Below are 24,977 nucleotides of genomic sequence, written 5' to 3' on the forward strand. Positions count from 1 at the left end.
CATATGCTTGATTTGAAGTTGGCATAACATTGGGTTGGGTTGACTCGATGGATTTGGAATAAGATTCCCACTGCTAATTTCAGGTTTTAGATGTGTTTGGTCTCAGTATTGTTCTTCACCTCTACTTGTAGAATTCTCAGCAAAATAATTGGTTAAAATGCAAATTTTACCCAACCCAATTAGGTTGATTTTTCTGGGTTTCCACTACTATACTTGCTGAAACCTCAAATCATTCCTAGAGAACCAGGAGAAGCCACATTATGAACAATTTCATTAATCTTTGACCTGGACCATGTGAAGATCCCTTCCTCAGCCCAAAATATAGCATCCCTAAGTTAAGAATCAAGCTGTACCGGATAAAAAAACTACCCTAACCCTATTCCTTAAGGGTATTCATTGGTTTTAATTGAGTTTGGAAGGCACTTATATTTGCATCATTTTTGCAATTTGGGGAGGCATATACAGTCCTAATTAAAGTCAAATAATGTTTGATAACTCCAACATATGTATTGTGTAGGTATATTGTCTTCTTAGTTGGAACTATTTCGTTAAAATACTATAACATAAGGAGTTTTGTGAGAATGCTAGATTAATTTTAGATCCTCGAAGATTCTATTTTGTTTAGGAACAAAAGAGGGAAGAAGAGATGAAAGTTTGTAAGTAAAAGTCTTGTAAAAGACCAAAAAGCATAAAATAACTATGCAAAACTCCACCTATACTTAGGTCATCCACTAGTATCGCAAGCATTATTTTCGACGTAATTTGAAATATTAGTATTTTATTAAGTATAGATGGAACAACTTTTATCATGTTTTTTCTAATTTGAAAAAAAAAGAGCCTAAAAAAATATGAACTAGAAGGAGAAAGAGTGAGATCTAAATTATTTTATGATCTTTAATTTAGTAACAATGAAATAGCCATGCATATTTATTTTTACAAACCATTCACGTGGGAGATATTCAACATTGTTTTAGCTTAATTATGATTCTATTATTTGAAAAAGTGAGGAATTTATTGTGGAAAAGATAGATTTCAGATTTTGAGTTAAAAAAAATTAACAAATAATTACTTAAATCACACAATTAAATCTCTGATTGATCTTTAAATTATAGATTGATTAAGGATATAAAATATGTAAGAAATAAAAAGTTATCGTTCCATATTTATCTCTTTTAGGATTTTTTATCACTATAAATGGTTAACATACCTTACATAATGTAGATAAATTTGTATAATTTCATACTTTTTTTACTTGTTGGCTACATCCATATTTCTGTAATAGCATGGATTTAATTGATGAAGAAATCGAATTAAAGATTATTGTTCAGAATTCCTCAATAAATTTATTCAAATGCAGTCTCTCACACAACGCATCAGCTTTATTCGGTACAATCTTCATGGCTACTCCAGACTTCGACAGGCGACTTAGATGGAGATACTGTTGGGGATTCCCTTGCCGGTGATCCCAACCCCACTGCTCGGGAAGAGCAAGGTGTAAGGCATCTTCACCGGGCCATTGCGGTTCTTCAAGCGCGGGTCCTCGTTCTTCTTCATGATCTCCGCCTCGATCGCCTTGAGTCGCTCCCCGAAGCGCTCGAACGCCTTCACCGCCTTGTCATCCGACGTCCATTCCGGCGTGTCCCGTTGTCCCAGGTACACCTCGTCGGACGCGTGGTTCGACAGGATCTCGATGGTGTTGAGACCCAGCATGGTGAGCAGCTGGCTGGTGATGGTCTTCAGGAACACCTTGTCCGGGTTCTTCTTCAGCTCCTCGTACTCCGGCGTGCCCGGCTCCGGCATGAAGCGCCGGCTCATGGTCGGCCGGTTTGGCAGGTACCCGGCGTAGGGGTACTGCCCGAAGTTGATGGCGGCGTGGAGCGCAGAACCGATCCAGACGATGGTGGTGCATGTCTCGATCAGCTCGGATGTGGTTTGCATGGCTGGCCACCAGAACGCGTCCTTTTTGTCGCCATGGCCGACCTCGCGGACCTCCTTCCACCAGGCCTGGAGCTCGGCATCAGCTTTCACGACGTCGTTCGTCGGGTAGTAGATTGCACAGTACTCTCGGACCCATGTCTCGATCGCATGCCATATCTGAAGCCCGTCCACGGCATAAGGGTAATCCTCGATCAGCAGGCAAAGCCTGTCGTCTCGGTCCTTCACCGCAACTCCTCTGCACAGAGATGAATCTTTGGGTCATGCACAGAGTAGAACTCCTCGTGAGACACGATTCGAGCTTTCGAGGATTCGTACCGCTTGATCAGATCAGCGGGGAGAGCCTGCTCCCGGAAATTCCAGCTCTTGTAGACCGTGGAAGACAACTCCAACGCGTACCTCCCTGGGAAGACCGTCATCTCGAATATGCCACCGGCGGGGATGAGGGCATGCCGGGCCAAGGCGTTGATGGTCATCGTGTCGCGGTAGTGCGGCGACAGAAGCTTGTGGATCGGGTGGATCACGCTCAGGTGTCTGTGCGTCGCGATCACGAACGGCTCCATCACCGCGTGTGTGTTGAGCCTGCGATCGAGGTAAAAGAATGGTAATCAGGCAGGCGAACAACAACAGGGACTCAGAATAGAGCATGCTGTGATTCTGTAAGCACCAGTGGCTGATGAGGCCATGGTAGGCGGAATCGGTGACGGCGGCGTAGGCCTTCGCCAGCTGCCAGATCGATCCTTCCACGCCGCTTTCAGCCGGTGTGCACACCTTGCTGACGGCGCCATGCTGCTCTCCGTCCTGGTGAGGCAAGCTGAGCTCGATCGCCAATGGCTTTAGCGTGGAGTCCTGCCTCAGGTACAGCAGAGTTCTGGTGGCATATACTTTGACGGCGAGAGCGTTGATGCGGTTGAGGTAGGGGAGGTATGCATCATGATGATCCAAGATGAAGAGCTTGTTCTGCTCCAGTGCCTTCAGGAGGGAGAAAAGGAGCACGATGAAGCAAGACTACTTCGCTACCGCTACATGCATCACACCAGATAAGCTTCTCACCTGTTGCACGGTGAGTCCATCAAGGTGGTGCTCAATGTGGGCTGCAGTTATCGTGCAGGTATGGTCGCCATACTTGCAAGCATCAAGCTTGCTCGTGGGAGGGAACTCCTCGAGACGCCTGATGACCACCGGGTTCAAACCGGCAAGCATTTCGCGAGTGAACTCTTCGTCGGTTCGCCACGCAGTCTTATCCACTGCCAACCGAGTCAAATGGTCATCATCTCGTCCGATCCAACTCAGTTAATCTATTATCGGGGTTATTACCTTCGATTACGTGGGGCCTAGGGAGCTTGAGCAGGCCCTGGCCACCCTGGACGCGCCGCAGCTCCCGTATCATCTCAAATGGAACTAGCTGCCGGAGCTCCTCAAACAGGGGATTGGGGGGCACCGGAAGGTCGCCCTCGTAGAGCTTCAGCACGTCCTCGAACGAGTTGAAGTCGATGGGGATTACGCCCGCTATGGCCTGCAGCACCAGGAGCACTACTCTGACGACGCCCTTCAGGGCATACATGAGGAAATCGGCCATCTTAAGGTGCCCGAACTGCTCATCCCGGGGCACGTAAATGTTCAGGTTCAGCAGCGGCAGCCTGCTCTCCGACTTTGGATCTATTATGTCAAACACATGGACGGCATCAGATCAGAGAATGATGTGAACAAAAGAGGTCTATGATCAAGTGTTACCGGTCTTTGTCGGTGGCCGGCCAGTCCTCCCACGGCGCGGGTAAGGGTGCTCCGGAGTCCCTCCGAGGATGGGCCGAGCCAAGTCCTCGCACGTGTCTGGGCTACCGAGATCGTTGTAGTAGTCGTAACGGTAGACGCGGTCCCATTCCTGCAGCTGCCCGGCGACGTTATTTCCCTTCAGGTTCCAGAGTTCTTCTTCCCTGTATGGTTTCAGCGGCAGTGGTGTGTCTCCCAGAAGATACGTGAGGTCGATGCATGGTGAATGGAGACTGATGAGGATAATAATGGCAACAAGACTCCGGCTGACGTCAACTACCTCAGATGACGCCTCACGCCTCGATTGACCCGACAGTACCTGGTCAAACGAACCGGAACGCCGGCCGAGGCACATTAACGACATGCTCAGGCTCGACCCTCTACACCACGCCAACGCTAGTGTCAGACGCTATCAGGAGTACGAGCCTGCCCCTGCAAGCGGGCACAGTAAGCTTCCCTATAAATACCCTTGCATACTAAACGGGAAGAGGGGGGGAAAAAGGACACACAAAACAGACCTCTTCACATCATTTGATTTGATTGTCGGAGGGGTCGGACCGAGTTCTGACCCGACCTGTGTGCAGGTACAAGATCGAGCCACCTCTTCGCCAATGCTGTAGAGAGGGACCCTTCCTCGCGGGACATCCTGGTGAGCCCCGACGCTGCCTGATCCGCTCTGCCACCCCCGTCGGTAACCCCGAGAGACCTTCGGCAGGATCCCCGCCATTTGGACCTGAAACGAGCTGTGTCAGCCCCGAGGCCACGGCATAAAGTTGTTTACACGAATAGATTGGCGCTAGAAGGAGGGCCCGAGCGGCCCAACCCCCTTGAGCCCTTGGCTCCCTGCGAGGGGGGGTAACCTGATAGGGCCAACTTAGTCCCACATCGGTTGAGGAGTGGGGGAGCCAAGCGCTCATAAGGCAGCCAAGCCTCCCTTACCCTCAGAGGCGCCTTTTGGAGCTCTCCGGCTCCGAAAGGACAAAACCCTTTGGTGCTCATACACTTAAAGCGGACAATACCTCGCACGCCCACGGGCTGCACCGAGATAGACTAATTGGTCCCCTATCAGATTGGCGCTAGAGGAAGGGCCTGAATGTCGAAGGATCCTCAGAATGACCTCGTCATAACCTCGGAATGCTACTGGCATTTGTTCAACGACCCGGGTCTGCTTCCGCCCGAGGGCGCTCCGAGCGTCCCTTCGCCCGTGTCATCCGAAACCTTTCAGGACTTTGTCCTTCAAGTCCGAACCTTGGCGGGAATGGTGCAGACCGTCATCCCGCTCATTTCCCAATCAACAAACTTGTCGGCGACCCACCCTACACACCGACTAGAGCCATCCGCACCGGTTCACGCGACCAGTTGGTGCCCATAAGTTTTCAGCTTGAAGACCGGAGGAATCGCCTCCTTGGACTAAACCAAAAGGAGGACGAACCCCTCTCTCATTTTGTGAACCGATTTGCCACAAAAATCAGGGGCTTGTCAGATGCTCACCCCTCCTTATTGATGCAGGCATTCATGGCAGGTCTCCATCCCTCTAGGTTTTTCTGGTCCCTCGTGAAACGACCCCCCACCGCAGTTTCAGAAAATGCTACAGCGAACCAACCACTATGTTGCGGCGGAAGCCTGGATGTCGAGGAGGTGCGAGGAGCATAAAAGGCCTCGGACGGAGCCACCACGAGGGCAGCTGCCCGGCCCGCCGAGGCGCAGATCGGACCGGTCCGACCCATCCGCGCCGAGGTCGCCACTCCCCGCTTTGGGAACGTCCTGAATGTAGATATTCCTCCAGATAAAAGAGAGGGGGCTGCTCCAAACCCCCAGTCCGATGAGGAGCCCACAGGAGCTTGCAGACAAGATGCGATATTCCCGCTTCCACTGGCAAAACGGGCATGACACGGAAGAGTGCCGCGAGCTGAAGCGACAGATCGAGGAGCTGATTTGAAGAGGGCACCTCGGCTGCTATCTACGGCAGGATAAAGAGCTTTCCCCGCGGCCCGAGGGCCCCATCGAAAGACAGATCGACGTAATCACGGGCGGTCCGACGTCTGGGGAAAACAGCATGTCTGGGCGGAAAGCATACGCCCGCGCCCCCACAGCCGAGGACCCTGGGCACGGGCCCGCGCCCGAGGTCATGTTTCCAGCTGAGAGAGCCATACCGCCTGAACACGATGACGCATTGGTGGTGGCCGCCAGAATCGCCAACGCCCAAGTGAAAAGGATCATGGTCGACACTGGGAGCTCGACTGACATCCTTTATTTGGACGCTTTCCAAAAGCTCGAGCTCTCCCGTGATGCCTTGGAGCCTATGAGCTCAGCGCTCACCAGGTTCACCGGTGAATCAATTTCGCCGTTGGGCGCGGTCACCCTGCCCTTAACCCTCGGGGAAGTACCGAGGACAAAGACGGTGATGGCAACCTTCTTGGTAGTCGACCTTCCTACCGCTTACAATGCGATTCTGGGGCGCCCCACCCTCGGTAAGCTTAGAGCGGTTATCTCCACCTACCATCGGACCGTGAAGTTCCTAACCCATACGGGGGTCGGAGAAGCCAGGGGAAGCCCCTGCGAGTCAAGGCGGTGCTACTTGACTGCGATCTCCCTGCACAAGAGGAGGAGGGTTGAACTGTCCCTTGAAGACCCCCGAGAAGCAAAAAGGTCGTCCCAACACCCCGAGCCGACAGAACCTACGGTGGACGTGCCACTACAGGAGGGGCGCCCAGATCGAACGGTCAGGGTCGGGTCAGAGCTTCCTGAGTGGGAGCAAGCCCAGCTCATCAATCTTCTCCAAGAAAATGTCGATGCCTTCGCTTGGTCACCTGCTGACATGCCAGGCGTCGAACCTGAGGTATCTTAGCACCACCGGTGCATCTCCCCTGATGTGAGGCCAGTGAAGTAGAAGACTTGACGTCTTGCCCCCGAATGCCAGCAGGTTGTCCGAGGAGAGGTAGAACGACTTCTGGCGGCAAGCTTCATTGAAGAGGCCAAGTACCCACACTGGTTATCCAATGTAGTCCTCGTGAAGAAACCTAATGGAAGCTGGAGAATGTGCATTGACTACACTGATCTTAATCGTGCTTCTCCAAAGGACTGCTACCCCCTCTCACAGATCGACCAGTTGGTCGACGCAACGACCGGTCATGCCCGCCTTTCGTTCATGGACGCCTTCTCCGGCTACAACCAGATCAGGATGGCACCCGAGGATCAGCAGCACACCGCCTTCCTCACCGACCAAGGGGTGTACTTCTACAAGGTTATGCCATTCGGGCTGAAGAACGCCGGGGCTACGTATCAAAGGACCATGAACAGAATGTTTGCTCACCAGATAGGGAGAAACATGGAGGTCTATGTCGACGATATGATTGTGAAAAGTCACACGACGACGACTCACTTGTCCGACTTGGCTGAGACCTTCGACGCACTACGAAGGTACAACATTCGACTCAACCTCGCCAAGTGCGCTTTCGGTGTCAACTCGGGCAAATTCTTCGGGTTCATCATAAATGAAAGGGGAATCGATGTGAAACCCGAAAAGGTACGGGCAATTATCGACATGTAGGCCCCTCGGACAATTAAGGAAGTGCAGCGCGTGAACGGGAGGCCCGCCGCCATGTCAAGGTTCCTCTCCCGATCGGGTGACCGATGCCTCCTCTTCTTCTGGGCTTTGAAGGACCCCAAGAACTTCGCATGGACGGCGGAATGCAAGAAGGCTTTCGCCCATATAAAGGAGCATCTAGCATCACTCTCTCGCCTCGCTTCGGTGTCCCCTCGGGAAAGGCTGGGTGTCTACCTGGCCGTCTCTCGACATGCAGTAAGTTCTATACTGATCAAGAAGGCTTCTGGAGAGTAGCTGCCGGTTTACTACACTAGCCATGTTCTTAACGGACCCGAGGAGCGAACCTATCTTAAATTATCACATTCAGGAGGCGTGAACCTATCTTAAATCAATAATACTAAAATTTCATCAACAATCCAATCCAGGATCCAAACTAACATTTGAGGACATTGAGAAACATTCAATTAGATTCAGATCTATAAAACCTATGCAGTTTATAATCATATATCACATTACTCGATAATTCATATTTATGAAAATCCGAGCCAACTTAACAAAATATTAATAACACTTATAAATCCATAAGCTAAATAATTTATACAATTCAGAACTCCGACCATTTACCATAAGTTCATATCATCATAAACTAAACTTAACATTCCAAAATTTCAAATAAGAGAGGTCTTTTAACACCTTTACACAATATATCAATTTCAAATCTGTCGATAATATTTCATTACATACAAAATATGCTTATACAACAACCACATAATAACCAATAAAACTTGCCCAAAATCTGAATAGCTCTCCACTACCTTAGCCCAATTCAAACATCCATATAAGTGATAAGCTAACCTGAAAGATTTATATAACAACGGAGTGAGCTAAAAAGCTCAACAAGTGACAAAACATATCCAGAACGAAAAGGAACAGTTTCAAACAAATAAGGTATCAAAATGCAAGGTAGGATACAAGAATTTATAGATATAATCTTATGAGATACAGAATCACAAATGTCATTTCAATTAAAATATATTTGGTTCATAATAAATGGAATAAAGAGTAATTGGAACATATCAATGGCGTATGAAATGTTCCGGAACATATCAACAAAATATAGAACATTTTAGAGCATATCAATGGTAAATAAAGCATTTTGGAGCATATCAATAGCGTATGAAATGTTTCGGAGTATATCAATAATAATGAAACATTTCGGAATATATCAATGGTATATGAAATATTTCAAAGCGTATCAATGGTGTATGAACATTTCAGAGCATATCAAAGAACAAATATAAAACAGAAGCTCAAACGTCGTATTTGACGTTGCATTCATATCATTCTTACCCAAAGCACATATAGAAGCACATAACCAAAGCTCTGGATATCATATCAAATACATAGAAGGTGCAGTGGGATCACAAACAGAATATAGTTCATCCATTTCTGGATGACCACTAGACAAAAATCTCCCATATTTGGGAGCTCCATCCACCCACGTCTAGGTGAAGTTAAAGGGGGCCGACAGAGCATCGTAGGCTCTAAGAATAATCCCTTCACTATTTCTGGCAAAGGTCCAAATACTCTTATAAACACTAGAGTACAAAAGGGCATTATGAACAATAAATTAGCACATATAGGAAGCACATGCAAAATAATGAAACATATATATGCTTTTATGAGTCAATACAATGCAAACATAATCTTTCACAAATGCATTTAAATTTGAAAATAAATAAAGACAAGAGCATACAAGAATTTTGGCACATATCAAAAGCACATGCGAAACAACAAAACATATATGTGCCCATACGAAACAAAATGATACAACACAAACTTTACATAATAAGTTTCAAGAATATAAATAATTTAAGAAAAAGATCATACAAGAATTCAGGCTAAATGAAATAAATTTCTAAAGGGAATGAAATAAGAACAGGCTAAATCGACCAAAGCTTGATTTTTGATAGAATTCGAGAGACATATTGAACAAATAATTTAAACTATCAATTACGCTCCAATTCACTCAAGAAAGATATCATTAGAAAGATATTTTAATCTACTTTTTAGATAAAATAAGTTTCATATGAATTGAAATTTCTAACAGAGAGTTACATATAATTTGGTAACCAAAGGTTAGAGAATAAAATCTCAGTTTTATAAAATTCATAGGGTCTGTTTCAATATATAACTAGGCATGCATTTAGACTCTAAATCTTTCAATCCATATATCAAAAGAAAGAGCTATGAGTATAGTTTCCAACAAAATAAGTTTTTAGCAAATTAGAGTTTCCAACAGGGATTTATAAGTAGTTTAATATCAAAAGGTTAGAAGTTATATCCCTGTTTTGCAGAATTTGTAGGGTTAATTTAAAAGAGAAGTATGGGTAGATATTTGGAGTCCAAATCTTTTAATTCTCAGTGTTAAAAGAAAGATCTAAGAGTCTACTTTCAAATGAATTAGGTTTTGCCTAAATCCAAGTTTGATGCTAAAAGTTATGTTTGAAACAATATATAGAGGTCAATTTACTGAAAATTAATTTTAGATACATGGTTTTGTATCTAACGAGAGAAATATCATGTTCTAAGCTGAAATCTTTTAAATTATTCAGAATTAATATGAGAGCAAAGACTAAGATTTCTATGGGGTTAGAATACTTGTCTTTGAGAATTTTGATCCCAAATAAGAAGATTTTAGTAAAAGACCAAAAGCCCCAAATTTCTCCTCTTCTCCTTCTCTTATTTTTCTTCTTCTTTCTCTCTTCCTTTCTTCTCCAACGTAGCTGGCTTCTCAGGTTTCTTAGGAACAAAGACAGAGAGACTTAGGCGATGGTATTTGTCTTTTTATGCATTTTATAATTTAGTCCTTGTATTACTTATTTTTTATGATTAGGTCCTCAAGGTTTATAAATAGATCCTCAGATTTTTTTTTTACAACAAATCCTCAAATTTTATAAATAGATTCTCATATTTATATTTAGGCTCTTCTATAGAATTTAAAATGGATACTTACATTACAATTAAAAACTTATACGAAAATTTAGAAACGAGGGATGTTACACTGAGGCTCAACCTCCAAGGAGGTTTGGGTGGTAGTACCACCCAGATTGGGCGGTGGTATCGTCGACAATTAATGCTGTCATGTGGTGGTACCGCTAGAGCCCAGTCTCGAAGCTTTGTCAAGTAGTAGTATCGCCAAACTGGGCAATGTTATCACCCAATATCAGGATGTCGGGCGGTGGTACCGCCTAGTGTCAAAAAGTACTAGCGGTGGTACCACCAATACCCCGAAATCTCGAGGATTCAAATTTTAGACTCTAAATTTGAATCCATTTGGGGCCTATAAAAACCTCACTCATCCCTGCTCAGTGGACATATCAACTAAGAACAAGAAAAAGGAAAAACTCTTTTGTAATCTTGTGAGAATTCTCCTCCTCTAGTCTAAGTGTTGGTTTCTGTTTAAGAGAGGAGTGAGTGAGGGTGTAAAGGTTATCTCTTAAACCTATTAAAAGGAGAAAATATTTGTAAAATGGGTGATTAATCTTCCCACATTGAAGGAAGATCAACAGTGAAAACCGGTGACCTCGACGAAGGAGGAATTAGAAGTGGACGTAGGTTACAACGACCGAACCACTATAAATCCGGTGTGTTCTTTCCTTATTACTTACTTTCATTACTTAGCTGCACTCTGCATTTTACATTTACTTCAAGTTGATATATTTTTGATACAATTTATTCGTTACGTTTTTATCAACTCGAAAAGATTTCAAATCACAACCATCATTTTTATTGTTGTACTAATTCACCCCTCCCCCCTTAGTGTCGTATTGATCCTAATAGTTGGTATTAGAGCCATATTTTTCTCATTTGGTTTAACACCCAAGATAAATAGTTTTTTCCGACTTTCAAGAGAGTCTTTCTATCATTCATCCTCCTATGTTCAATGAGACGAACTATACATATTGAAAAACTTGAATGAGAGTTTTCTTGCTTTCTTTGAACTTTGATTTATAGAATATCATTGAACTTAGTTTTTAAACCCCCTCTAAACCCATGAATGAATGGAATGACTTTGAGAAAAAATCATTTTCTTTAAATGTGAAAGTTATGAATGCTTTATTTTACGCTTTGGATAAAAACGAGTTTAATCATATTTCTATTTGCGAAACTACGCATGACATTTGGCATACTCTTGAAATTACATACGAAGGCATTAGTAGAGTTAAAAAGTCTAAAATAAATCTTTTGATGCATGATTTTGAATTATTTCAAATGAAGCCAAACAAAACTATTGTTGATATATACACCCATTTTATGGATGTCATAAATAGTTTGAAAATACTTGGTAAATTTTTTTTTAATCTTGAACTTATTAATAAAGTTTTGCGATCTCTTTCTAAAAATTAAGATTCGAAAGTAATAGCAATACAAGAATCAAAGAACTTAAATAATTTTCTGATTAAAGAACTTATTGGGTCTTTGATGACCTATGAAATGACATCCGAGGCACATGATAAACTTGATGAACATAAGAACAACCTTCTAAAGAACACGAAGGATTTCACACTTAGAACAAAAGAATACCACTTAGAGAAAACTCAAAGTGATGATAATAATGACATTGAACTCCTAACAATAAAATTTAAAAAGTTCATAAAACAAGAATCAAAAAATAAAAATAAACTTAAAAAGAACACAATAACTTGCTACGAATGCAATCGGTTGGGACACTTCAAAAGCAAATGTTCACAAATGAAAAAGCTACAAAAGAAGAAGAAATCATTCAAGGTAATATGGGACGAATCGAGTACATCCGAAGACGATGAGCAAACCGACAAAGACGAAATTGCGAACCACGCTTTGGTAGCTTTCGACAGCAAGGTAAGTGACTCAACCAAAACCCCTTTATTTTATTTTGAAATTACTTGATGCATTTCATGAGTTATTTTTAAAATTAGTTTAGAAAAACTATATATAAATTGTTAAAAAGATTTGATCATAAAAATTGTATGTTTTATGATAAAGGAACGAAATGTTAGATTTAAATCTAATGCTTATACACCTAATAAGATTTTAATTCTATGTATATTTTAAGAAGTAATAATGTGTATCTTGATGATTTTCACATTGCTTTTTGATTATAAATGATGATGCATGACTTTCGTATGGAAGACTAAGCATGAAGAGTTAGATTCACTTAATCATTTTGATTGAAAATGTATTACTACAAAAAAAAATAATTTTGATTGAAAATACTTTATGTTTAATGAAATCATGATGATTTAATGTTTTAATTATGCATGATGATTTGAAGTAATAATAATTTTTATGATTTATGGTTTATTAATCTTGATTATTTCTATGATAAAATTTGCTCTTTCGGTTTTAAACGATGATGCATGTTTTGATTTGGCATAAAAAAACTTAGGCATGCTTGTATCAAAATTAAATCACTTAAATTAAAACAAAAAGGAGAGAATGCATGTTTCTTGAAAATATCTCTAAAGCTTTTTGATTTTTCAACAAGTGATTCTTGATGAATTTATTTTATGTTATCTCTTGAATTAAGAAAAGTGACTTGGATGGTATGTTTGGAGTTGACAAATTGAATTTGAATGAAAATTTTTCAACCAAATCATGAACTTTCTTTTGATTTCTCTACTTAAGCTATCTTTTATGAGAATCAAAATACTTTCTATCTTTGATGATTCCTTTTTACCATTTACCAAAGAAGAAACTTATGCAAACAAACTATGACCTTGATAATGGTTTGTAATAGTTTGAAATTGTGCATGTTATATCTTGAAAACTTGAAACTATGTTTTGATATCATACATACCCAAGTAATGATGATTTGAAAATTTATTGATTTTGTATCATGCCCAAAGTGATAATAATAATAACTTGACGTTTCTTACAAGAAAATTTATGGATTAAGATCTACTTTTTTTATCCAAATAATGATCTTGATTTCTTGATATTTGATACCTGAGATTTTTCCTTGAATCAAGATCTTATATTTGAACTCTCATGTTTCTTTTTACTATTTACTAAAAAAAATTATTTAAATGAATCATGATTTTTCTTGTGAATTCTTGGAATTATAACATAGATTTTTTTATGAATCAAAACCATTTACTATGATTCTTCTTTTCGTTATTTGAGTCATTAAAAAAGAATAATAGTGATGGAAATCTTCAACTTAGCAACCATATACCCCGATAGCTAAAGAGCTATGATACATATGGAATGTAAATTGACCCCCTCCAACGATTTGAAACAAGATGGATCGTTCAAGATTGAAGTTAGGAAAACTATTCTAATCACATAATCAATGAAAATTTGATGAAGTAATTAGAATAGTACTTTGATTCCCTTAAAACGCCACAAACTAAAAAGCTTGATAAGTTGAAAGGAAAAACAAAGATTTTTCTTGGGTTTTGAACGCCACAAACAGAAATGCTTGATAAGTCCAAAGTTCATGCAAGAACTTAAAAACAAAACACTCACCGGTGTTGTAAGTCGAATATACTTCTCCAATATGTGCTCTTACAAAGAGAGTCAGCCTTGTTTATATAGTACAAAGGCCAAGTATAAAGGGAATGAATATATTAAATGACATTTATATTCCTAATGCATGAATGTAGATTACTCATGAATCTACATTGAATTGTTTTGAATAATTATTCATGAATAAACACACAATTCCTAATATGGTCCAATATGGCTGAATGACCTTTATTCTTCAAAGATGGCTAAAAATTCATCATTCTCTCAAGGTTGGAATTTCTCTTCATGATTTTGACTTATTTGAATCAGGTTGATTATTTTAGGCTCTTCTTGTATCCATAGAACCTTGACCAAGTTTTGACTAGCTTGCTCCTTCCAAATGCCTTCTAATAAACAAGTTAAGGCTTCTTTCATCCTTTTAGATTTCGCTCTTGTCATTGGTCATCGATGAATAGTTAAAGGGTCTTTGGCAGAATTATAATCAACTTGCTCATTCATATCATTCCCCCTTTCCTTGAAAGGATTCGTCTTCGAATCAGTGTCTTCATCACCTGCATTAAACAAAGATAAATCAGAAACATTGAAGGTTGCACTAACATTACCATACTCACCCGGTAGTTCCAACTTGTATGCATTGTCATTGATTTTTTGAGAGACTCGAAATGGACCATCTCCTCTTGGCATTAGTTTATACTTCCTTTGGTTAGGAAATCTTTCCTTCCTCAAGTGTAACCAAACCCAATCACCAGGTTCAAATACTACTTGCTTTCGGCCTTTGTTGTGTTGTTTCTCATATTGTAGAGTTTTCTTTTGAATTTGTATCTGGACCCTTTCATGCAATGCTTTGACAAAATCAGCTTTTTGCTTACCATCCAAATTGGCCTTTTCCAAAGGTAAAGGTAGCAAATCCATAGGAGTTAATGGATTGAACCCGTATACAACTTCAAATGGGGAATGGTTTGTTGTAGCATGTACACTTCTGTTATAAGCAAACTCCACATGTGGCAAACATTCCTCCCAATTTTTCAAATTCTTTTGAATTATGGCTCTCAAAAGTGTTGATAAAGTTCGATTTACCACCTCCGTTTGTCCATCTGTTTGTGGGTGACAAGTGGTTGAATACAATAGCCTTGTACCCAACTTGCTCCAAAGTGTTTTCCAAAAGTGGCTAAGGAACTTCACATCTCTATCACTCACAGTTGTCTTTGAAATGCCATGTAATCTTACAATTTCTTTGAAAAACAGCCCCGCAACATGTGTTGCATCATCTGTTTTGTGGCAAGGAATAAAATGTGCCATCTTGCTAAACCTGTCAACAACAACAAAAATAGAATCTCTCCCTCCTTTTGACCTTGGTAAACCCAAGACAAAGTCCATGGATATATCAACCCAAGGCTCACTAGTTATAGGAAGAGGAGTATACAATCCATGAGGCATTACTTTAGATTTAGCTTGTTTGCAAGTAATGCATTTCTTACATAATCTCTCAACATCTCTTTTCATGTGTGGCCAAAAGAAATGATCACTTAACACATCTAAAGTTTTTCTAATCCCGAAATGCCCCATTAAACCTCCACTATGTGCCTCTCTCACAAGTAATTCTCTCGTTGAACATTGAGGAATACACAACTTATTTTCTTTGAAAAGAAAATCATCATGCTTGAAGAACTTATCAAAACCCCCTTTCTCACATGCCCCATAAACATTAGCAAAATCATGATCAGAATTATATAAATTTTTAATATACTCAAAACCCAATAATTTTGCATCAAGTTGAGAAATTAGAGCATACCTTCTAGAAAGAGTGTCGGCAACCACATTTTCCTTACCTTGTTTATACTTGATGATGTATGGAAAGGATTCAATAAACTCCACCCATTTTGCATGCCTACGGTTTAGTTTTCCTTGTCCTTTGAGATATTTCAAGGACTCATGATCGGTGTGTATAATGAATTCCTTATACCAAAGATAGTGCTGCCATGTCTCTAACACTCTTACTAAAGCGTAAAACTCCTTGTCATATGTTGGGTAGTGAAGACTTGCTCCACTTAGCTTCTCACTAAAGAATGCAATGGGTCTGCCTTCTTGCATTAAGACTCCTCCAATTCCTATTCCACTCGCATCACACTCAATCTCAAAAGTTTTAGCAAAGTTCGGTAAAGCAAGCAAAGGTGCTGAACAGAGTTTGTCTTTAAGCAAATTAAAAGCATCATCTTGTTTTTCACCCCATCTAAATCCCATATTTTTTTTTATGCATTCAGTTATTGGTGCAGCAATTGTAGAAAAATCCTTAATGAATCTTCTATAAAAGCTAGCAAGACCATGAAAACTTCTAACATCACTAACACTGGTAGGTTTTGGCCACTCCCTAATTACTTTCACTTTTTCTTGATCAACATGTATTCCTTTATCATTAACAACATATCCAAGAAAAGTAATTTTATTAGTGCAAAAAGTGCATTTCTTTATATTAGCATATAACTTTTCTTTTCTAAGCACGTCAAAAATAGCTTTTAAATGTGTTACATGCTCATTTAAACTTTTGCTATACACAAGTATATCATCAAAATAAACCACTACAAATTTTCCAATGTAAGCACGTAAAATATGATTCATCAATCTCATGAAAGTACTAGGTGCATTAGTTAGGCCAAAAGGCATAACCAACCATTCATATAAACCATGTTTAGTTTTAAAAGCGATTTTCCATTCATCACCTTCATGCATTCTTATTTGATGATATCCAGATTTTAAATCAATTTTTGAAAACACACAAGAACCATGCAATTCATCCAACATATCATCTAGCCTAGGAATAGGATGTCTATACTTTACCGTGATTTTGTTGATGGCTCGGCAATCAACACACATTCTCCATGATCCATCCTTTTTAGGCACCAACAGAACAGGAACTGCACACGGACTCATGCTTTCTCGTACATACCCTTTTTTCATAAGCTCACTTACTTGTTTTTGGATTTCCTTGGTCTCTTCGGGGTTGCATCTATATGCTGGCTTATTTGGTATGCTTGCACCTGGAATGAAATCAATTTGATGCTCAATTCCTCTAATTGGTGGCAAACCATTAGGAACTTCTTCGGGAAAGAGATCCTCATTTTCCTGCAAAAGATCAACAATAACACTAGGCAAACTCTTGTCAATTTTGTTAGAAGCAATCAGAACATCCTTGTACATAAGTACAAGTAAGGGCTGCCTTATGGTTAAGGCTTTCTTCACATCACTCATTTTGGCATAAACACTCATTTTTCTTTCACTCAAACTTTCTTTGTTTTCTCTCCCCTTGTATTTCCCAATACTCTCATTTTTATTTTTTTTGATAAGTATACTCTCATTTTTATTACTCAACTCATCATTTTCTTTTTTCTCCCTTTCTTTTTCCCTCCCCAAAGTTTTGGTTAATGAAGACTCAAGCTCCTCATATTGTTGTTTTATGCGCATTTGGTCCTCAAAAATTGTCTTTGGAGGCAAAGGTCCAAGCTGATATTTCTGTCCATCTATGATCAAAGAATAACGGTTCTTGAATCCATCATGTATTACCCTTCGATCGTATTGCCATGGTCTCCCCAATAACATATGACTAGCATACATAGGTACCACATCACACCAAACTTCATCCTTATATCTACCAATTGAAAAGGAAATTAACACTTGTCGATTTACCTTTACTATACCACTATCATTCAACCATTGTAACTTGTACGGTTTTGAATGCTTGATAGTAGGTAATTTCAGTTTCTCCACGAGCAAGGTGCTTGCCACATTTGTGCAACTTCCACTATCAACAATCACATTACACAACTTGTTAGCAATCAAACAATGAGTATGAAACAGATTTTCACGTTGTTCACCATGTTCATCATTTTCATTTTGCAAACTAAGTATGCGTTGAACAACTAGATTTTCACCTTTAGCATACTCTATATCACTAGTATCCTCTAGAATGTCTTCATCATCATCTTTCTCACTTTCAGATTCTACAATTTCATCCCTCATGATCATAACTCTTTTATTAGGACACTCGCGTGCCACATGTCCATGCCCAAGGCACTTAAAACACTTAATACCTCTAGTTTGATTAGGTAGATTCTCACCTTTACCCTTGTTGCCTAATTCATTTCTACCTTTAGTCTCATCAATTTTAGGCTTAACAATGGGTTTATCATCCTTTTTACTCCAATTCGGTTTCCAAGAAGAAGAAGAACCCGAATAAGATTTTGAATCATACCTTGTGCCTTTTCTTTTGAGTTGCCTCTCAATCTTCATGGCCACATTCACCATATCTTCAATCTCCACATAATGTTGCAATTCTACAAGATCAGCAATGTTCTTGTTTAATCCACTTAGGAATCGAGCCATGGTGGCCTCACGATCTTCATCCACATTAGCCCTTATCATAGTTATCTCCATCTGCTTGTGATACTCATCAACACTCATGGAACCTTGTGTCAAGGTTTGCAGCCGTTGATGCAAATCCCTATAGTAATAGCTAGGGACAAATCTCCTCCTCATGATTTGTTTCATCTCCAACCAAGTCTCCACAGGCCTTTCACCATTTCTACGCCTGTCTTTACACAATTGATCCCACCAAACAATAGCATAATCAAAAAATTCAACAGCGGCTAATTTTACCTTTTTCTCTTCAGAGTAGTTGTGACATTCAAATATCATCTCCACTTTTCGTTCCCACTCCAAATAGGCATCTGGATTATTCTTCCCTTGAAAAGAAGGAATTTTCATTTTGATGCTGCCTATGTTTCTGTCCACACCATCAAAACGTCCTCTCCTAGTTTGTCTTCTAGGATTAATATCTTGACCAATTAGAGTAACTTGGTCATCATCCACATCATCGCCACCATCATATTCATCATTGACAAAGGTTGGTTGTCTCCCACGTCGTGGTTCACCTTGCAATCTATTAATTGCATCATCATGCCTTTCTAGATGATCTCTTACATCTCTCATCACTTTGAACATATGTTCAAATTGTTGCTGCATTGCTTGAACTAAAAGATCATTGGATGAAGAACTCGCTTCTTTATCTTTAGACATGTGTACAACCTGAAAAACAAAGTTAGAACAACCTCACCAACACTCCCTCACGTTTGTTTTTTTTTTTTTTTTTTTCACTCTAGATTTGATTCACTCCACTCATGTTTCACATAATTTTTTTGGCTTTTCTCTATACTGATCTTACCGCTCTTATCTTTTACCTCTCTTGTTTTGTTATTTGAGTTCTTAGATTAACTAAGGTACCTAAACAAACAATTCAGATTATGGCAATTCAAAAAAAATAGTGAAATTGGACAGCTTTAAAAGCAAACAAAAGATAGATCAATTTAAAGATGTGTGTAATGCACTTTAATCATAAGCAAAGACTAGAATTTTTTTTTTTTTTTAGAAATGAAGAAAGATTTCCAAATCGAAATAGAAATTCAAATGAACAAAGATCAAATTCTGTAATTTGCAAGTATTCTTTGCATCCGCAATTTTTTTTTTTTTAATTCTGATCTCTTTTTTTTTTTTTTTTTTTTAGCCTTTGATTTTCTCTCTTCTTTTTTTTTTTTGACTTTTTTGATCTCTTTTTTTTTTTATACCGTGTGGAATTACAAATAAAAATAGTAATAACACAAGAAGCACAATAATGAAGATGAAAGAAGAACAATAATTATAGATATTGGCCAAAAAGAAGAAGAAGAGAAAAGAAAAGAAAATCTAAAAGATAACAAATAAATAGATACGCAAACCTTAAACTTGAGCCGAGCTCTGATACCAAATGATGGAAATCTTCAACTTAGCAACCATATACCCCGATAACTAAAGAGCTATGATACATATGGAATGCAAATTGACCCCCTCCAACGATTTGAAACAAGATGGATCGTTCAAGATTGAAGTTAGGAAAACTATTCTAATCACATAATCAATGAAAATTTGATGAAGTAATTAGAATAGTACTTTGATTCCCTTAAAACGCCACAAACTAAAAAGCTTGATAAGTTGAAAGGAAAAACAAAGATTTTTCTTGGGTTTTGAACGCCACAAACAGAAATGCTTGATAAGTCCAAAGTTCATGCAAGAACTTAAAAACAAAACACTCACCGGTGTTGTAAGTCGAATATACTTTTCCAATATGTGCTCTAGAGTCAGCCTTGTTTATATAGTACAAAGGCCAAGTATAAAGGGAATGAATATATTAAATGACATTTATATTCCTAATGCATGAATGTAGATTACTCATGAATCTACATTGAATTGTTTTGAATAATTATTCATGAATAAACACACAATTCCTAATATGGTCCAATATGGCTGAATGACCTTTATTCTTCAAAGATGACTAAAAATTCATCATTCTCTCAAGGTTGGAATTTCTCTTCATGATTTTGACTTATTTGAATCAGGTTGATTATTTTAGGCTCTTCTTGTATCCATAGAACCTTGACCAAGTTTTGACTAGCTTGCTCCTTCCAAATGCCTTCTAATAAACAAGTTAAGGCTTCTTTCATCCTTTTAGATTTCGCTCTTGTCATTGGTCCTCGATGAATAGTTAAAGGGTCTTTGGCAGAATTATAATCAACTTGCTCATTCATATCAAATAGTTTTTCTCTTGATTTTTCAATATTCATAATATAAATTTTAGTTCATGACTCCCTTGTCTTCATGAAGTGTATGTCTCATCACCCAATTAATTTTTCTTGATATTCTTCATGTGATAATATGAAATTATGCATGAAATATTCATGATATCATGCTGATGCATACAAATGAGAAGTTATGATCATGCATGGTAGAATGTAATATAATTTAACATTTTGATACCATCATGATTTGAAATATTTATGATTAAGAATGATGCATGCAATACTTATGATTTTTTTGATGAAATGATATGAAAGTCAACAATTATCATTTTCTAAAATGACACCTAATTTTAATATGTCATATTGAAATAAGAATGATACTTTATCTTTGTCATGATTTGAAAATTGATGTAAAGAGAAAAGAATTACAATATTGTATTATTCCATTCTTTTTTACAATGACAAAGGGAGAGAAAAATGGTTAACTTGTACATTTCAAAGGGAAGCAAAGAACTTGCTAGCTTGCATATTTCAAAAATAACAAAAATTGTTAGCTTGCACGTTGCAAAAAAAAAAAAGTAAATATTGCTAAACTTGTATATCTCTAAAATTTACTAGCTTACATATTCTAAAGTGATGAAAATTTTACTAAATTACTAGCATGCATATCTCAAAATTGATAGTTGCACTTCTTCTTTTTGTTGATGGCAAAGGGGGAGAAGATATGATGATGATATATAAGTTATGATAGTCATACATGGGATGATGTACTTAGATGTTTTGATTATACATGATTTTATGTTGCATGCAATGATATGATTGGTTCCTTCGATATTTATGTTGCATGTAATGGTAAAATACTTATAATTCTATGAATTCTAAAGTTTTATATGAGGAGTTTAGTTAAACTCTATCATCAATTGATTATCAACATCAAAAGGAGGGAGGTTGTTGAATCTCGGATTTTGATTATGAAACTAATTGATAGAGTTAATGATCCAATATGTGTTTTGAGTAACGCAGAGCTAACTTCGATCATGAATAGACAATTAAAATAAGAAGAACCAATGTTGGGCCGGAGTGGAACATGTCAGAAGATTGGACGTTGAGCCGGAGGATCGATCGATATGTCGGCAGAAGGCTTCATGCCATAAGTTCGGGCATCGGGGGTAAAAGAGCGAATATTGTGCCAATGAGATCGGAGTTGCGGAGGTCAACATGCCGATTAAGCAAAAGACTACAAAAGAGGTCGATGCACCAAAGGATTGGATGAAGTACCAATGAACCAATGACATACTGGACAACATATGATTAATACTTTGTAATAATTGTCTAGATGAAATTAATTTTAAGTTGTACTCGGATTGAAATTAGGCCAACTCAATTAGAGGCCCATTAAGCCAACTTATATTGAGTTAGGCCGGATAAATTGCCCACTCGGCCACTTGGAGCTATGCCAGGTGATGGCACCGCCCAAGGTGATGGTACCATAGGCAGTTAATGCTGGGCGATGGTACCAGCCTCCCAAGTGGTCTGGTCGATGATACTACCGATAGTTAATGCTACCAAGCGGTGGTACTGCCATGTCAGGTAATGGTATCGCTAGAGCCCAGTCTATAAAGCTTTATCAAGTGATAATATCGCTAGACTGAGCGGTGGTACTGCGCAGTATCAGGATATCAGGTGATGGTATCGCCAGACTAGAAGGTGGAATTGCCTAGTGTTAGAAAGTACTGGCGGTGGTACCGCTAGTACCCCGAAATCTCGAAGATTCAAATTTTAGGCTCTAAATTTGAATCCATTTGGGGCCTATAAAAACCCCACTCATCCCTGCTTAGTGGACACATTAACTAAGAACAAAAAGAGGAAAAACTCTATTGTAATCTTAAGAAAATTCTCCATCTCTAGTTTAAATATTGATTTCTGTTTAAGCGAGAAGTGAGTGGGGGTGTAAAGGTTATCTCTTGAACTTGTTAAAAGGAGAAGAGATATGTAAAATGGGTGATTGATCTTCGCCCATTGAAGGAAGATTAATAGTGAAAGTCGGTGACCTTGACGGAGGAGGAATCAGAAGTGGACGTAGGTTACAATGACTGAACCATCATAAATTTGGTGTGTTCTTTCCTTATTACTTACTTTCGTTACTTAGCTACACTCGACATTTTACATTTACTTCAAATCAATATTTTCTCGATACGATTTCTTCGTTACATTTTTATCAACTCGAAAAGATTTTGAATTGCAATCGTCATTTTTATCGCTGCATTAATTTACCCCATCCCTCACCCCTCTCAGTACCATATTGATTCTAACAAAGACAACATCAAGCTAATACTCTAAAAAGCTCTCCATATGGTTCGGAGCATTACAACTTCAACGGTTATGGATATCAAATATCTACTTTTGTATGGGAGGATCCCTTTCCTCCTAAGCTATACGTAGGACTCCAAAACCACTTGCATAAGTCTTTTAATAGAATTATTAGATCTTAATAAATGATTTTTTTAAAAAAATATTATATAAGAGAGGGTATTATCTTATATGGAGCATTCAAATCCTCATCATATTATTTTGATACAAAACACTCATCATATTAATAGACTATCATTTTTTTTCCTTTTCTAGTGAATATTTCAGTAATGAATAGAGGCTGCAATCTTAAGGTTGTCATGTGAAGTGGATGCATCGCCCAATTCACATGTCAAATGTCACATCTTTTTTTGGTGGTGCTTGATTGTTATTTTGTATTGACAACTAATGGTTGACCAATTTACTCACATTATTCCTTTGGATATGAACTGTTCATGTTCAATATCTTTTGATGCCTTGACTTTCTCTTGGCCTTTATTTGTTTATTCAAATAATGTGCGAACTATTCTTATGGATCAAAGTAATATAACATGGACCGAACCGATCAGACGGCAGTGAATGGATCATTTGAACTTAAAAAATAATTAAAAACCATTAATATTTTTGTTTACTATCGAAGATATTCAAAATTTTTGGTGATAAGATCTTGCAATTATAAAAACGAGAGAGAAGGAAAGCCACTCTCTCATCCTCGCAACATGTTTGCTTCGTCTCCATCATTCACTTTCATTAAATTAAAAACTTTATAATATTACTTATATTTTTATACTTCTAATATAATATATATTTTTAATTTTCTTTCATCTATTTAAAAATATTAAATCTAGGATCAAACTATAATATATATATATATATATATATATATATATATTGATTTACTTGAAAAAACCTATCTTTTTTAACTTTTTTTCGAAAAGTACATTTGTCCATCACCCTTTGAGCATGCCCTTGCCTTTATCCACCATTAATATCGCTAAAGGCACTTGTTCAATGTCTGCCACCTTCCCCCTCGCCCTTATCCATTGTTGTCGAGGTATCACTAAGGCCTTGCTACGAGACCTTTGCCCTCGTCCTCACCCTTTATCTCCCTCACAACTTAGACTGTTGTTGTAATTTCCCTCCTCACCTCTGCCTCGAATGTCTCGTTGTATCATATCTGAGGAGCAAAGCAACTCAGGAAGGAATGAGATGTAGGCAATACTTAATGCAATGAGTCATGGGTTATGTGAGAGAGTAATGAGAGGAACCCCCGTCCTGATTGCCTCCTTCCCTTCCACCAAAGTCGATGACCACGATACTACGAGGGAGGGCCTGATAGTTGACATGATGAGGAAGAGGTAATGAGTGGCGAGTAATGATGAGAGATATTTATAAGATTATGAGAAGTGATAGGCATCAAGGAAAAACATGGGCATCTTATACTAAAGCCCAAAAATTAATCTTAGTATCTGCTTTATATATAAATGAACATAGAATGTAGTTCAGTAGTTGTTACCATAAACTAATGCAATATTCTAGATTACAATGAAAAATGCATGTGAAACAAGAAAAAGTTACGGTTGGTTTAGGGATCAAATCAGCAGAGAGCTCATAAGACTATGAACCGCACGAACCTTAGCTCTGTTTTGGATTCTCTCCACAAGGACAGTAGTAAAAGCAACTAATTTGGCAGAAATTGACACCAGAAAAAAAAAAAAAAGATCATGATATAAGTTTTTGAGACTTTTTCTTTTCATTTTTGCAAAGGGTAAGTTGTAAATTTTGAAACTTGATGTCGATACAGTCATTACATGCAAAATATACATAAAGAAAGTTATAAAACTTCTAACCGACCAGTTAAGCAGACTGAAAGAGCATAGAACATCTAGTGTTAAGAGTTCCATTAATTTCTCAGGTGTACGACCCAAGAAATCTCGACCCAACAGTTTACCAAGTCCCAAAAAGATTCAGGTGTTACACTTCGCTACCAACACTACTACTCCAAACTACTGCTTTAAGGTTTTGCCTCACATGGCTAGATTTGGATAGGGTCGTAGCTCATGGAGAGAATGGTAAGGAAGATAAGAAGCGCTGGGGGAAGAGCCATTAACTGGACACCTACTGCACCAATCTCACCATGTCCCACTTCATCAATGCCAGATTTGGAGAAATGAGGGCAGAGAGGAGTGGGTGCCACTCGATTTACTTTATAAATGGTGCATCCCAAGATGAATTCTGGCCCTCCAAGAGTATTAATTATT

The 24,977-nt window shown here is 38.9% G+C and overlaps 1 protein-coding gene and 1 pseudogene across 1 annotated transcript; both read right to left on the reverse strand.

The window, feature by feature from the left end:
• Window positions 1–1,328: 1,328 nt before the first annotated feature.
• On the reverse strand, window positions 1,329–3,178 carry LOC135628859 (probable linoleate 9S-lipoxygenase 5). The gene is made up of 4 exons (XM_065135806.1): window positions 2,989–3,178; window positions 2,603–2,907; window positions 2,254–2,517; window positions 1,329–2,173 (listed from the first exon to the last, which is right to left on the reverse strand). The coding sequence occupies exons 1-4, from the start codon at window positions 3,136–3,138 to the stop codon at window positions 1,426–1,428; spliced, it is 1,467 nt and encodes a 488-aa protein (XP_064991878.1). The 5' UTR covers window positions 3,139–3,178; the 3' UTR covers window positions 1,329–1,425.
• Window positions 3,179–3,205: 27 nt separating this feature from the next.
• On the reverse strand, window positions 3,206–4,069 carry LOC135629192 (probable linoleate 9S-lipoxygenase 4; annotated as a pseudogene).
• Between the last annotated feature and the right edge of the window lie 20,908 nt (window positions 4,070–24,977).

The sequence above is a fragment of the Musa acuminata genome, chromosome BXJ3-1 (genome assembly GCF_036884655.1).
Source record: "Musa acuminata AAA Group cultivar baxijiao chromosome BXJ3-1, Cavendish_Baxijiao_AAA, whole genome shotgun sequence".
NCBI lineage: Eukaryota > Viridiplantae > Streptophyta > Magnoliopsida > Zingiberales > Musaceae > Musa > Musa acuminata.